This window comes from Cetorhinus maximus, chromosome 1 (genome assembly GCF_964194155.1).
Source record: "Cetorhinus maximus chromosome 1, sCetMax3.hap1.1, whole genome shotgun sequence".
In the NCBI taxonomy this organism is placed as follows: domain Eukaryota; kingdom Metazoa; phylum Chordata; class Chondrichthyes; order Lamniformes; family Cetorhinidae; genus Cetorhinus; species Cetorhinus maximus.
This window is the reverse complement of record NC_135879.1, coordinates 3,042,498-3,059,367: the sequence shown is the minus strand read 5'-3', so window position 1 is coordinate 3,059,367 and position 16,870 is coordinate 3,042,498. Positions and strand designations below refer to the sequence as shown.

Genomic DNA, 16,870 nt, shown 5'->3' with positions numbered 1-16,870 from the left:
AGCTGAGGTATTGATACTACTCCTCGATTCATTGCAGCGTTAGTGATTGTCGCAGGATCTATCTATGAACTCCACCACTGAAGAATTAGTGATGTTCAGGATAATAACTATTGGTGTTAATCTTTATTCGTTTCCAATCAACCACTTCGTATCAGGCAGGGGACATGATTTCAAAATAAGGGGGAAGCCACTTGGGACTGAGAGGAGGAGGTTTTTTTTTTTTAGTCAGTGGATTGTGAATCTTTGGAATTCTCTGGAATTCCCAGAGGCTGTGGAAGCTCAGTCACTGAGTATGTTTAAAGGAGAGATTGACAGATTTCTAGATACCAATGGCATTAAAGGGATATGGGGATTAGTGTGGGGAAAAAGACATTGAAGTGGATGATCAGCCAATGATCATATTGAATGACAGAGCAGGCTTGTTGGGCTGAATGGCCTACTCCTGCTCCTATGTTCCTTTCTAAAATCGTTCATTAAAATTGAAGGAAATAATTGTAACAGTGCAATGTGCTGTTAATCATCCGTAAATGATCACTCAAAAACATGTTGTGATTGTTATGTCACAAATATTAATCCATTAACGTGATTAGCTTATCCTGCAGTTTTCCTGACCAAGACACTAGCAAAAAGCAAAAATAGATCCACAAACTGTCTAAAATAAGCAATGTGGAAACCCAGTCCAGTGCAGGTGAGTGGATAACCCTCCCCTCCAGTCAGAAGGTTGGGGGTTAAAATCTCACTCCAGACACTTGGCAGAAAAGCGAGGTTGACACTCCCAGTGCAGTACTGAGGGATTGCTGCATTGTCAGAGGTGCTGTCTTTTGGATGAGAGGCTAAACCCCAAGACCCCGGCTGCCCTCTTGCTGGAATTAAACGATGCCATGGGGCTGTTTCAACAAAGAACGGTAGAGTTTTCCCTGGCGGCTTGGCTCAATATTTAGCCCTCAGCACAACGATCATCAGCTCCTTTTGCCTTGCACCATCTTCCCTTTTGTCATTTACTCTCTCCCCTGCCTTCCACCCAAGACCTGCTCCTTTTAGAACTCTTTATGGAATCAGGAGTGCTCCCCCACCTACCCCCCACCCCAATGGCTAGGCCTCCTCCAGCCATCGCTCCACTGACTGTTGGGGAGGTGGGGGATCATCCACTCAGGGCCTTAGCCCTGCAGCCTCATGTCACTAAACTCCTCTTCACTCAGCGGGCAGGTCAGTGGGGGAGTGGGGGGTGTCAGCAAAGTGCTAAAAGTCAGCAGATCCTCCACTTCTGTGGCCTCGTTGGGCTCGACACCCACTACAGAGCTTTATTGCCAATAATCGAGGACCTGGCTTCTCTGAGGCACAACGTTTTAAAGAAGATTTTGAAATAAACTTTATTTTTTTAAAGAAGAAAAATCCATGAGTGTCCCTCTGATGTGCCCCTAAAGCAAACTCGTCTCTGTTCACCTGGAGATATCACCACAGCAACAGAAAGCAATCCTCAACCTGCGGCAATTGACCTCTAATCTTCCCGGGAGAAAGGGAAGAGGCTGGGGTTGGGCGGGCGGATTCCGAGGCAGTCGGCCTACTTTGAAGATAATGAAAGTCACTCGCAAGGCAACAGTAGGGCTGTTGAAAATTAATTAAAGTGGTAAAAAATTAATAGACTCTGAGTGACTACAAAGCAAAAACATCCTGACGGAGGAGTTCAAATAACATCATAAAGACAAGAACAAAGCTGTTGGTGCACTTTGAAGTCTATATTTGGCATCGAAATGCCAAGGTGACAACTAAAATTATAAAAACATTCTGAGTGTGCACATTATTTTTAAGAGTATTGACAGTAGTAAGCAAGAAGTGGGACAAAGGTTAAAAATTACTCGGAGATCCAGGACAGTTAAATAGATGGAAAATGGAAAAGACTGGGATGGATTTTCTAATCAGTCCATTTTACAGATGAACTCCATTCAGGCCATCATGCCTGTGCTGAGCTACCTAGTGCAAGACGAGGCATGGAGGGAGCGGTCATTCTGAAATACGAATATCAGCATGGAGCCAGGCTGAACTATTGAAAAATTCTACATTTGTAGAGCCACTCTTTTCCCCAGATCTTCTAAAATGCCTTTTCTTTCTCACATCATTTATCCTAAACTGGAGCATTGGAAGGCATAGATTATACGACATACTAAAAATAGTAACACAACAACAAATTATAGTTATATAACACCTTTAACATGATGAACTATCCCAAGGTGCTTCACAGGAGCATTACGAAACAAAGTATGATACCGAGCCACATAAGGAGATATTACAAAAGCCAAGGTACTGCAGACGTTGGAAATCTGAAATAAAGAACAAAAATTGCTGGAAATACTCAGCAGACCAGGCAGCTTCGGTGGAGAGAGAGAGAAAGAAAGAGAGAAAGAAAGAGAGAGAGGAGAGAGAAAGGAGAGAGAGAGAGAGAGAGAGAGAAAGAAAGAAAGAGAGAGAGAGAGAGAGAGTGTTAATGCTTCAGATTGATGAACCTTCATCAGAGGAACAGAGCTAATGCTTCTGCTCGATGATCTTTCATCTCACGAACAGTTCTGGTGAAAGGTCATCACCCTGAAACGTTAACTGTGTTTCCCTCCACAGATGCTGCCTGACCTGCTGAGTGTTTCCCAGCACTTTTTTGTTTTTTTTTAATTTAAGGAGGTATTAGGTCAAGTAACCAAAAGCTTGGTCAAAGAGGTAGGGTTTAAGAAGTGTCTTAAGGGAGGGAAGCAAGGTAGAGAGGTGGAGAGGTGCAGGGAGGGTATTCCAGAGTTCAGAGCCTAGGCCACCAATGGTGGAGAGATTAAAATCAGGGGTTCACAAGAGGCCAGAATTAGAGGAGTGTAAATATCTCTGAGGGTTGTGGGTCTGGAGGAGATTACAGAGATAGGCAGAGGCAAGGCCATGGGGGATTTGAAAACAAAGATGAGAATTTTAAAATCAAGATATTGCTTGACTGGGAGCCAGTGTAGGTCATTGAGCACAGTGGGGGGAAAAGGGGAATGGGATTTGCTGACACTGGTTGATGCCATTAAAAAAAGCAAAAAATTTTAAAAAAGCACTTTTCAATTCTATCCATTTAGAATAGAACTTATGCTAAACTTGGTTAGCGCACACTTGGAGTATGTGGACAGTTCAGGTCTCCATATTATTAAAAAAGGATATAGAGCCACAAGGTTTGATAGGGTAGACATAGAGAACAGGTTTCCACATGTGGTGGTGGGGGGCTGTTGGGGAGACCACAATTAGGAGCCATGGTTATAAGACAGTCGCTAATAAATCCAACCGGCATTCAGGGAAAACTTCTTCATCCAGGAGAGAGAGAGAGACTGAGCGAGCGAGCGAGAGGCGGATGTGACACTCACTCCCACAGGGAGTGGTTGAAGGGGATAGTGTAGATACATTGAAGGAGAAGCTGGATAAACACATGAAGGAGAAAGGAATAGAAGGAGATGTTGATAGAGTGAGATGAAGCAGGTTGAGAGGAGGCTCGTGTGGATCATAAACACTAGCATGGACCAGATGGGCTGAATGGCCTGTTGCCATGCTGTAAATAGTTTAAAATACCATGTAGATTCAAAATTAGCCAGCTTAAAAAGGGCTACAATTTGAAAAAATATAGATACCCTGCAGAGTGGTGGGTGTGTGGAATCGACTCTCTGCTGCGTTTGAACCTGTTAACTTCTTCAAGAACAAAGAACAAAGACAAGTACAGCACAGGAACAGGCCCTTCGGCCCTTCAAGCCTGCGCCGATCATATTGCCTGTCAAAGTAAAACATTTTGCACTTCTGGGGTCCGTATCCCTCTATTCCCCCATCCTATTCAGTATTTGTCAAGCTGCCTCTTAAACACCACTATCATACCTGCTTCCACCACCTCCTCTGGCAGCGAATTCCAGACACTCACTAGCCTCTGTGTAAAAAACTTGCCCCACACATCTCCTCTATAGTTTTCTCCTCTCACCTTAAATCTATGTCCTCTAGTAATTGACTCTTCCACCCTGGGAAAAAGCTTCTGACTATCTACTCTGTCCATGCCACTCATAATTTTGTAAACTTCTATCAAGCCGCCCCTCAATCTCCGTCGCACTAGTGAGAACAATCTGAGTTTCTCCAACCTCTCCTCATAGCTAATAAACTCCAGACCAGGTAGCATCCTGGTAAACCTCCTCTGCACCCTCTCCAACGCTTCCATATCTTTCTGGTAATGTGGCGACCAGAATTGCACGCAATATTCCAAATGTGGCCTAACCAAGGTTCTATACAGCTGCAGCATGACTTCCCAGCTTTTATACTCAATACCCCTGACAATGAAGGCAAGCATGCCATATGCCTTCCTGACTACCTTATCCACCTGCGTTGCCACTTTCAGTGACCTGTGGACCTGTACACCCAGATCCCTCTGCCCGTTAATGCACTTAAGGGTTCTGCCATTTACTGTATAATTCCTGCCTGTATTAGACCTTCCAAATTGCATTATCTCGCAATTGTCCAGATTAAACTCCATCTGCCATTTCTCCGCCCAAGTCTCTAACCGATCTATATCCCGTTGTATCCTTTGACAATCCTCTTCACTATCTGCAACTCCTCCAACCTTAGTGTCATCTGCAAACTTACTAATTAGCCCAGTTACATTTTCCTCCAAATCATTTATGTATACTACAAACAGCAAAGGTCCCAGCACTGATCCCTGCGGAACTCCACTAGTCACAGCTCTCCATTTAGAAAAGCATCCTTCCACTGCTACCCTCTGTCTTCTATGACCAAGCCAATTCTGTATCCATCTTGCCAGCTCACCTCTGATCCCATACGACTTTACCTTCTGTACCAGTCTGCCATGAGGGACCTTGTCAAAGGCCTTACTGAAATCCATGTATATAACATCCACTGCCCTTCCATCGTCGATCATCTTTGTCACTTCCTCGAAAAACTCGATCAAGTTAGTGAGACACGACCTCTCCTTCACAAAACCCATGCTGCCTCTCACTAATACGCCCATTTGCTTCCAAATGGTAGTAACTCCTGTCACGAAGAATCTTCTCCAATAATTTCCCTACCACTGACATAAGGCTCACCGGCCTGTAATTTCCTGGATTATCCCTGCCACCCTTCTTAAACAATGGAACAACATTGGCCATTCTCCAGTCCTCTGGGACCTCACCCGTAGCCAGCGAGGATACAAAGATTTCTGTCAAGGCCCTAGCAATCTCATCCCTTGCCTCCCTCAGTACTCTGGGGTAGATCCCATCTGGCCCTGGGGACTTATCCACCTTCAAGACACCTAACACCTCCTCTTTTTTGATCTCAACAAGTTGGATAAATACCTGATTTGGAAATTGTTAGGGGGTTATATGGTTGGATACAGAGGTTATAGGTGATCTATAGACTGGAATAATTAAATATGCTGTGGAATGTCCCAAACCCACGACCACTACCATCTAGAAGGACAAGGGCAGCAGATACATGGGAACACCACCACCTGCAAATTCCCCTCCAAGTCACTCACCATCCTGACTTGGAAATATATCGCCGTTCCTTCACTGTCGCTGGGTCAAAATCCCGGAACTCCCTCCCTAACAGCACTGTGGATGTACCTGCACCACATGGACTGCAGCGGTTCAAGAAGGCAGCTCACCACCACCTTCTCAAGGGCAACTAGGGATGGGCAATAAATGCTGGACCAGCAAGCGATGTCCATATCTCATGAACGAATAAAAAAAGGTGTCAATTATTTGGCAAATAATGGATAAGTAAATAAATAATCACAATTAGAGGCAGCAATTTTATAGAGATTATCATAAACTAAAAGGTTTGAGCAAGAGATTCTAACTGTTGCTCCCATGTCCAGGTATGAAAATGTACAATAACACTTTTCCTTTTGATTTTTTGTGTGCTACGTAAGTGATGTCTGTGTTGTAAATGGAAGGTTTTTTACTTTAGATTCTAAGTATCAAGTGCACCCAGGTTAAGTTTAGGACAAGCCAGAGGTGGTCCCAACCAGCCTTACTGCCACACCAAATAAGACTTGCATTTTTATAGCGCCTTTCACAATTCCAGGTTGCTCCAAAGTACTACTGTTAGGATTGTAGGAACAAGAGGAGACCACTCAGCCCCTCTGGTCTGTCCCACCATTCAATTGGATCGTGACTGATCTGCATCTTGATTCCATCCACTTACCTTGGTTCTGTAACCCATAATACCCTGACCCAACAAAAATCTATCAATATCAGGCTTGAAATTTACAACTGACCCCCAGTCTCTTCAGATTTTTGGGAGAGAGAGAGAGTTCTAGATTTCCACTCCCCTTTGTGTGAGGAAGTGCTTCTTGACATCACCCCTGAACAGCCTGGCTCGAATTTTAAGGTTCTGCCCCCTTTTTCTGGACTCCCCCCTCCCCCTCCAATCCTTCCGAGGAAATAGTTTCTCTCTATTTACCCTATTGACTCAACTTAAACACCTCAATAAGATCACCTCTTAATCTTCAATACGAGGAATTTAGGAATATGATCGAGGGGTTTAAATCTGTCCACATGATACAATTTAACTATTGCCTTAAAATACACCAGAGGCTGTGTTTTCGTACCTGTGCAGTTGATTTGATTTCCTTGTGCGCATAAATATTTCTCTGCCTCCATGGTGAGGGTAGAATTCACATCAGCAGCTGCATGATTAAACCAGGCCAAACCTAAGCACATTAAAACAGGTTTTAGTTTTTGGCTGGGAAGATTTATTTATTCAGGTAAAATTACATGGAATATCCAGCTCAAAAACAGGCCATTTGGCCCAACTAATCCATGTCAGGTTTTATGCTCCACAAAAGTCTCCTGCCACCCTCTTCAACTCACCTGATCAGCAAACCTAAAGCTGTTGTCTTCGGTCCCCACTACAGGCCCCATTCCCTAGCCACTGGCTCCATCTCTCCCCCCGGCAACCGTCTGAGGCCAAACCAGACTGTTCGCAACCTCGGTGCCGTAGCTGCTGCTGGAACCAGCGTCCAGGCTCACTCCGCAGTGTCACTAACACTGCCTACTTCCACCTCAGTGCTATCGTCTAACTCTACCCCCTGCCTCAGCTGGCAAAAATTGAGGCCATTCAGCCCATCAAGTCCATTTCCCTTTGTTCTTCCCCCCCATGCTCCACCCAGCCTTTTCCCAAGTCCTGGGATAACCGAAACTGTCAAGTCTCTAGCTTCTCTCCCAGTTACCAATGATGAAAAGTTACCAAGCTTGAAGCATCAACTCTATCTTCCTCTCTCTCTTTCTCCACAGATGCTGCCAGACCTGCTGAGTGCTTCCAGCATTTTCCACTCCTAGTTCTGATTTCCAGCATCTGCAGTGTATTTTGGGGTTTTTTTTAACATTAGAGTAGCTGACATGAGGCACAATCGACCTTTGGGTTTTGCACTAATCAGAGATAATCTGCAACGAGTAGGAAAGTGATGAGTTATATCATGTAGCTGCCATGGCCAACTGAGATAACTGATATTCTGAGAAAAGAATATTGGTTAACAGAGAAGTTCTAGGAATACAAAGCATCCCCAAGGCATTCCCACCCCAAGCAGATGACTTCACACTCGAGAAAGATATTCTAGAATTATTTTCTTGGCATCCTGTGCGGCGGGACGTACGCTCAAAGTAAAGAGGCGGTGTTTTGTTAGTAGAGATTAATGTGGAACCTGTGACCCGGGGAGTTTCCTGGATAGTTATAACTCTCGTGCCTGGGGAAGTGTGAAAGTGAGAAAGTAAAACCCAAGGGGGGAAAAAAAAGCATTCATTCAATGCGATGTCCGAGGATAGATCACACAATATTCTTATACGCAGCACTAGTCAGCTCTATCAAGTGAAAACATTCTGGGAAACGATGGTTAAGTAGTGCACACCATAAACTGCACTGGCAACCAGGAGTTTAGAAATTGGGACTTTCACTGCAAATCCAAGGCAGTAAAATCACAGAGAGAATCTTTGCTTGAAACAGATTGATACCAAGGCTAAGTTTTACCTTCTGATTCAGTAACTCTGAGCAAATACCCCTACCCCTTCCTGTTTGAAAGCAGCAATTAAACACTGTACAGACATCAAGAAACTATCATATAAACAGGTGAATAGGGAACTTCACTGATATCTATATATATATATATCACTATTTCATCGGAGTTTATGTAGTGGGAACATGTAAAAAGCAAGACTTGCGTTGATTTAGTGTCTTTCACAACTACATAAAATCAGAAAGAATCAGACAAAATTCACAGCCCAGCCCAACAGGGTCCCTATTGGTTTCTGTGTTCCACATGAACCTCCTCTCACCTTTTCACATCTCACTCTATCACCATAATCTTCTATTCCTTTCTTCTTCCATGTGTTTATCTAGTTTCCCCTCAAATGTATCTACATGATTGGCCTTAACAATCCCTGCTGTAGCAAGTTCCACATTTGCACCGCTCGAGGTGAAGACATTTTCCATTGGATTTGTTAGTAACTGTCTTGTTCTCAAAGCTTCTAGTTCAGGTCTCCCCACAAGTGGAAACATCTTCCTAATGTCCACCCTATGGAAGCGCTTCATCATTTTAAAGACCTCTATCAGGTCTCCCCTCAGTTTCCTCTACAAAAGAAGAAAGACAATACATTCCAAAGTCCACGGCAGCCAAGTAAGTGTTTTTGAAGTCTAGTCACTGTTACACAGTGGGAAATTTTACATCTACCTGAGAGGAGAAGGCAGACGGGGACTTGGTTTAACATCTCATCCAAAAGACGTCACCTCCAGCAATGCAGCACTCCCTCAGCACTGCACTGGGAATATTGACCTAGATTATGTAATCAAGTTTACAGAGTAGATCTTGAACCCATGACCTTCTGTTTAGAGGCACAAGTGTTACCTAACCATAACCATCATACTTAAAGGCAGTTCTTTCGCACAGAATAAAAGCAAACCCTAGCAATTGGCAGCTCTTATTTATTACTGGACCTTATGCTGTGTGGGGGGGGTCTATTCAAATGCTCACTCTGTCTCTCTAGAACCGAATTCTCCAGTAACATTATTCCGACCAAGCCTTCAGTTTGAAAACATCAATAATGGTCGACTGGGTTAGTTGTTCAATAGCTAGTTAATTATCAACCACACAAATGAGAGTCATTCTTGTGTACTTGCTCTGTGCTGCACCAATTGGCCAGAAATTGTTGGCATTAAAAGGATGCATGAACTTGTCCCATCATTATTAATTTGTGAAAATAATCCAGCAATTTGCAGTGTGTCAGAAATGAGTTCTGATTTTTTTTAAATTCATTAACGGGTTGTGTGTGTTGCTGGCTGGGTCAGCATTTATTGCCCATCCCTAATTGCCCTTGAGAAGGTGGGGGTGAGCTCCCTTCTTGAACCGCTGCAGTCCAGATGATGTTGGCACACCCACTGTGCCATTTAGGAGGGAGTTCCAGGATTTTAACTCAGTGACAGTGAAGGAACAGCGATATATTTCCAAGTCGGGATGGTGAGTGGCTTGGAGGGAACTTGCAGGTGGTGGTGTTCCCATGTATTTGCTGCCCTTGTCCTTTTAGATGGTAGAGGTCGTGGGTTTGGAAGGCACTGTCTAAGGAGCCTTGGTGAGTTTCTGCAGTGCATCTTGTAGATGGTACACACTGCTGCCACTGTGCGTCGGTGATGGAGGGAGTGAATGTTTGTGGTTAGGGTGCCAATCAAGCGGGGCTGCTTTGTCCTGCATGATGTCAAACTTTGAGTGTTGTGGGAGCTGCACTCACCCAGGCAAGTGGAGAGTATTCCATCACACTCCTGACCTGTGCTTTGTAGATGTTGGACTGGCTTTGGGGAATCAGGAGGTGAGTTACTCGTCACAGGATTCCTAGCCTTTGACCTGTCCTTGTAGCCACAGTATTTATATGGCTAGTCCAGTTCAGTTTCTGCTCAATGGTAACCCCCAGGATATTGATAGTGGGGGATTCAGCAATGGCAATGCCAAGTACCAGTGGTTAGATTCTCTCTTGTTGGAAATGTTCATTGCCTGGCACTTATGTGGCATGAATGTAACTTGCCACTCGTCAGCCCAAGCCTGGATATTGTCCAGGTCTTGCTGCATTTGGACATGGACTGCTTCAGTACCTGAGGAGTTGTGAATGGTGCTGAACATTGTGCAATCATCAGCGAACATCCCCACTTCTGACCGTATGATGGAAGGAAGGTCATTGATGAAGCAGTTGAAGATGGTTGGGCCTAGGACACTACCCTGAGGAACTCCTGCAGTGATGTCCTGGAACTGAGATGATTGACTCCCAACAACCACAACCATCTTCCTTTGTGCTGGGTATGACTCCAACCAGCAGATAGTTTTCACCCTGATTCCTATTGACTCCAGTTTTGCTCGGGCTCCTTGATGCCACACTCGGTCAAATACTGCCTTGATGTCAAGGACAGTCACTCTCACCTCACCTCTGTTAACCTCAAAAAGACCCTACTCACCATGAGGTTCCTTGTTAAACCTAATGGTGATTGTAAAATTGCTGAATGTATGAGGTTAATACAAATTCATCCCATCTTTGCCATTTAAAGATGGCAGTTAATGTCACAAAGGGCCCTTTTAATGATGTGATTTCAGGTCCTGAGAGCATGCTCAACCTTGGGGGCCCATGAAGGGACCAAGAAAGTAAGAGGCTCACTCCAGCAGGTAGGGAACTGTTCTTGCAGCAAAATCAAAATACTGCAGACGCTGGAAAGCTGAATTTAAAATGGAAAATGCAGGCAATACTCAGCAGGCCTGGCAGCATCTGTGGACAGAGAAACAGAGTTAACGTTTCAGCTCTGTGATCTTTCATCGGAACTGGAATAAGTTAGAGATGTAACACTTTTTAAGCAAATGCCAGAGGGAGGGGAAAAGGAAGAAAGAACAACAGGGAAAATCTGACAGGAGAGATTAAGTGTTAAAAAGGATAGTTCCAAGAAGTATTTTCTTTTGAGGATGTTTTTTTATATGTCAGTATTTTTGGTCAGTCTTGCCATCCACATTCCCATTAATGTCAGAAAACAATGATTCTCAGGGTGGAAAGCTGTTTTGACATTCAGAAATATAAATTAGATTTATTTCAGAAAATGACACTTTGGGATGCAGTGTATGAGTAATTTAAGAATGACACATGGCGAGAGTAGCACACTGGGAGGAACAGGTGAATTTGAATAAACATAACAGAGAGTTCCATTTACCGACAGGATTCAGCGCAATAGCTTGCAGCATGAACTCAGACGCAACTACTCAGGAAGTAAAGAACAGAATTCCTCTTACTTCTAATCTTCAACAGTACATTAAAACAAAGTATAAAATAATACAGTATGCAACTACAGATATAGGTTCCGCATCACTTAGTAATGGCTTCTGGTCAGTATGATATATATTGGGGGAACATCAGAAATTCCAGTTAGTAGAGAATTCCAGTTGGTAGAGTGCTGGATAACACAAAGTTTACTGCATAGCGAATGCTTAATCATCCACTTCCAATACACAGTAGCAGCAGTGTGTGTGCCATCTACAAGATGCACTGCAGGAATTCACCAAGGCTCCTTCGACAGCACCTTCCAAAGTCGTGACCTCTACCACCTAGAAGATCGAGGCAGCAGACACATGCGAACTCCACCACCTTCAGGTTCCCCTCCGAGCCACTCACTATCCTGATCTGGAAATATATCACCGTTCCTTCACTGTCGCTGGGTCAAAATCTTGAAACTTTCTTCCTAACTGCACTGTGGGTGTACCTACACCATATGGAGTGCAGCGGTTCAGGAAAGTAGCTCACCACCACCACCTTCTCAAGGGCAACTAGGGATGGAAAAGTGACGCCCAAAACTATGAGAATTTTGAAATTGAGGCATTGCTTAACCAGGAGCCAATGTAGGTCAACGAGCTCAGAGGGTGACTGCTGACTGGGACTTAATGGAAATTAGGAATGTGGAAATTAGGAATACGGATAGCAGAGTTTTGGATAAACTCAAATAACAACCAACCCTGTGAATTTATTTGTTCCAGGACTTCAAGCTTATTTACGTCAAAATCATAAATTTAATGGGATTATCACTCGATAGAGGACACATTGTTCCAATCTTCCTTGATGAATATTGCTCTGTACTCACCTGCTGACAAAGCTCTTTAAACAAGAAATCTCATTATACATAAAATAACGTTACTGAAAAACAAATTATCTTGAATATTTACTGTACATTTTCAATGGCTTATAGGCAAACAGTATAAATGATAATTTTTAAAAACAAAATTCCCAAAGATGCTGTTCGTTTCCAAGGCTGACCCAGATGGAATGACAGAATTAGACTCCAGAAGGTCACCGAGCTGCCAAGTGATGTACGGTATTAAACAGAAGGTCTCTGATTCACTGCATTTGGCACCTCAGCCAAGGCTACAAAACATCACAAACTAGACTCCACCTCCAAGTTTAGAGGAGAAAGCAATTCAGTCAGGACTCATTCTAAAACAACCCAGGCAAGTGCACAAGGGCGACGACTGACTGACCTTTGAAGTGGCCTAGCAAGCCACTCTTTTCAGATTACATTGCTATAAAGAATAACAAGAATAAGTTGATGCATTTGTGGGAAAGTTAAATAAATACATGAGGGAGAACAGTGGGTTACACTGATAAGAGTTTGATGACGTAAAGTAAGAACAATTTTGTGTGGAGTGTAAATGTCAACACGGATGAGTTGGGTTGAATGGCCTGATTTGGACCTACAAACAAGGAGCAAGAGTAGGCCACTCGGCCCCTCGAGCCTACTCTGCTGTTCGATAAGATCACAGTTGATCTGATTGTAACCTCAATTCCACATTCCCGCCTATCCCCGATAACCTTTCACCCCCCTGGCTTATCAAGAATCTATCTGGCTCTGCCTTAAAAACATTCAAAGACTCTGCTTCCACCGCCTTTTGAGGAAGAGAGTCCCAAAGACTCACGATCCTTAGAGAAAAATATTCTCCTCATCTCTGTCTTAAATGGGTGACCCCTTATTTTTAAACCGTAACCCCCTAGTTTTAGATTCTCCCAGAAGAGGAAACATCCTCTCCACATCCACTCTGTCAAGACCCCTCAGGATCTTAAAGGTTTCAATCAAGTTGCCTCTTACTCTTCTAAACTCCAACAAGCCTAGTCTGTCCAATCTTTCCTCATAAGATAACCTATCCATTTCTGCTATTAGTCTAGTAAGCCTCTGAACTGTTTCCAATGCATTTACATCCCTCCTTAAATAAGGAGACCAGTACTGTACACAATACTCCAGATGTGGTCTCAGCAGTGCCCTGTACAATCCAAGCATAACCTCCTTACTTTTGTATTCAATTTCCCCTCACAATAAATGCCAATATTCTATTAGCTTTCCTAATTACTTTCTGTACCTGTATACTAGCCTTCTGTGATTCAAAGTGTGCACAGCCTGGTTGACTCTGCACAGCCTTCCTCGTTATAAACATGTACCATTTGGGAGTGCTGTCTGACAAGCTGGTCACACAAACAGCCTGACTTAGCCATGCTTAGAGTCAGGCTTAGAATCATATACCTATCAGCCAAAATCCAAACCTCCTTCATCACCGTCCCTAGGTGGGGGCTGGCCCACTCCAGAGGCATCACAGTGATATACAGTCAGGCGGCAACTGCCCTGGGAGTCTCAACATTGACCCCAGACCCTATGAAGTCTCATGGCATCAGGTCAAACACAGGCAAAGAAACCTCCTGCTGATTCTCACCTACCACCCTCCCTCAACTGATGAATCAGCACTCCTCCATGTTGAACACCACTTGGAAGAAGCACTAAGTATACTAAGGTCACAGAATGTACTCAGTATGGGGTTTCGATGTCCAGAATTGAGTGTGGCTAGGGAGGAGGAGCTCTGACCAAGCTGGCCAAAGTCCTGAAGGGCATATCTGCCAGGCTGGGTCTGTGGCAGGTCAGGAGAATACCAACGTGAGGGAAAAACTTTCTTGCCCTTATCCAAACCAATCTACCCATCACATGCATCTACCATGGCAATATTGGCAGGAGTGACCACCGCACAGTCCTTGTGGAGACGAAGTCCCGTCTTCACATTGAGGTACCCTCCACTTTTTGTGGCACTACTACCGTGCTAAATGCAATAAATTTCGAACAGATCTAGCAACTCTAAACTGGCCATCCATGAGACACTGTGGGCCACCAGCAGCAGAATTGTATCGAACCAGAATCTGTAACCTCATGGTCCATCATATCCCTCACTCCACAGGAGTGGAGCTATAACACAGGATAACATATGCTAAACAGCAGAAGCAGCATGTTATAGACAGATAAGCGATCCCACTACCGATAAATCTGCAGTCCTGCCACATCCAGTTATGAATGGTGGTGGCCAATTAAACAACTAACAGGAGGAGGAGGCTCCACAAATATCCCCATCCTCAATGATGGGGGAGTCCAGCACATCAGTGCAAAAGATAAGGCTGAAGCATTTGCTACAACCTTCAGCCAGAAGTGCCGAGTGGATGATCCATCTCGGCTTCTTCCAGAGGTCCCCAGCATCCCAGATGCCAATCTTCAGCCAATTCAATTCACTCCACACAATATCAAGTAATGTCTGAAGGCACCGGATACTGCAAAGGCTATGAGCCCTGACAATATTCCAGCAGTAGTACTGAAGGCTTGACCTCCAGGACTGGCTGTGCACATAGCCAAGTTGTTCTAAAACAGACATGGTGCTGACATCTACCTGGCAATGTAGAAAATTGCCTAGTTATGTCCTGTCGACACAACGCAGGACAAATCTAACCTGGCCAATTACCGCCCCATCAGTCTACTCTCAGACATCAGCAAGGTGAGGGATGGTGTCATTGACATGTGAGGGAGTGTTGCACTGTCAGAGGTGCAGCCTGTTGGATGGGACATTAAGAGAGTTGACAGGGCCTCAGTTTAAATGGGCATAGAAGATCCAACAGCACCATTTCAAAAAAGAGCAACTGAGTTCTCCCCAATGTCCTGACCAATATTTATGCCTCAAGCAACATCACTGAAAACAAATTGGCTGCTGTATTTCCTACATTTTACAGTGACTGCATTTCAAAAGTTACCTTGTTGGCTGTGAAATGCTTTGCGATGTCCTGAGGTTATGAAAGAAATTATATCAACATAAATCTCTCTCTACTTTTCACTCATTGCAACAGAATGTCCAATCAATGGAAAAATAGTTCCTTGGACCAGGTATTTCCTTTGCAACTGCCAATTTGTGCACAGCAAGCTCCCACGGACAGCAATGTGACAATGACCAGGTCATCTGTTTTTGTGATGTTGATTGAGAGATAAACGTCGGTCAGGACATCGGGGAGAACTCACCTGCTCCTCCACAAAATAACGCCATGGGATCTTTCACATCCACCTGAGAGAGCAAGCAGAGCCTTGGTTTAACATCTCATCTGAAAGGTGGCATCTCTGACAGTGCCGCACTCCCTCAGCACTGCACTGGGGTGTTCAACCTGGAACTTAGTGCTCAAACCCTGGGCTGGGACTTGAACCCAGAACCTAATGACTCAGAGACAGAGCCACAACTGACACAGAAATAGGTTAGAAAAGTGAAATATTAACTACAATTAACCAGTATCACGGTAGCAGTTTAGCAACCTGGTGCACAGTGTCAATCTTACTTCATTAACACACAGAGGTGGGTCATGCCCGGAGCAGTAGCTGTCAGAATAGGAAATAAGTGTTACATTTCAGAATCAGCTGGAGCCTCAGGTCTTGTTACAAACACAGAAACAGCTTAAGCCACTCGGGCAACTTCGTCCCCCCTCCCCACACCCCCTGGAGGGCCAGTCTCCAAGGGGGTTAACCCCACAGAAGCTGTTCCTTCAAAATCAACCAGCAATTGACTGCGGGATTTTTCTGACCCTCTGAAAACCCGCACTCAAGCTGCTGCCCTGAACACACCTCCCCAGCCCCGCTCACCTGTCGCCAGCAGCACAGTCAGTCTGCAATCCCTCATGCTTTCAGTCTCTTGCTCCAGTTTGATCAGCAGGAACAGTCTCTCCAGCTCTACACCTGCTCCACTCCCTGAACTAAAGCACAGCAGCAGCAGCAGAGTCTGTCTCTGTCTCTCCTGCCGCCCGCTAATAACCTCACTCCAGTTCCTCAACTCGGAAAGTCACACACTGCTCCCATCTCTCTCTCTCTCCACCATTACTCCTTATAACTCCAAACCAAACAACCTACTGACTGGGCGCATGCGTCAATGACCTTATTTTTGGAGAGAATGACCTGTTGCAAAATGTTATCTCATTTATATATAAATAAATAAGTCCTTCCCGGAGCAATGCCTAGTGCTGCAAATTCCAATTGCTGTCAGTGCCACTGTATAATGTTAGAGATTCACCCCCCCCCACCCCTCCCCTCCCCTCCTCTCCTGTATGTTACTAGGTAACTAGCAATGTAACACAAGCCCATGCCTTTGGAGTGAGTGAGTTATTTGAACGTGACCAATGCTCTCCCCTGAAGACAGGAGCAGAGGAATGTTGCCGGACTGCAGCCCTCAGCTGGAAACCAGCAGGAAGGAAACTGGTCAAAAGTCCCGAAGTAAAAACACCCCATCAAAGGTTGGCACCTGAAGTAAGCCTTTTATTATAAGGTGCTGACATGTGGAAACAGGTGGAGTATATTTACAGAATGGGTTCGGTACATTGGGCTGAGGGAGACACAACATTGCTTTCACTCTTTCATGGAAAATAACATCTGTCCCTCAAGGTCCCTCAGAGGCACAGAATTGGCCAGAGTTGCTAATTGTGTCTCTAGAGAATTCAGATTCCCAAAGGAAATCTCGACATTAACACTGATGCATTCTGGTTCCTTCGAA

General features: G+C 44.5%; 1 protein-coding gene across 2 annotated transcripts in view; it reads right to left on the bottom strand.

Annotated features, from left to right (window-relative positions):
- btc (betacellulin, epidermal growth factor family member) overlaps window positions 1-16,202 on the bottom strand; it is a 37,154-nt gene extending 20,952 nt beyond the window's left edge. The window contains exons 1-2 of one of the 2 annotated variants that reach the window (XR_013580241.1): window positions 15,970-16,126; window positions 6,593-6,694 (exon numbers count right to left, since the gene is read on the bottom strand). Coding sequence is in view for 1 of the 2 variants with exons in the window: in XM_078568401.1 (XP_078424527.1) it covers window positions 6,593-6,694; window positions 15,970-16,006 (139 nt within the window). In the remaining variant the exon portion in view is untranslated. Of the gene's footprint in view, window positions 1-6,592; window positions 6,695-15,969 lie in introns of both variants that reach the window. The other variant, XM_078568401.1, reaches the window with a different exon arrangement.
- Window positions 16,203-16,870: the final 668 nt, after the last annotated feature.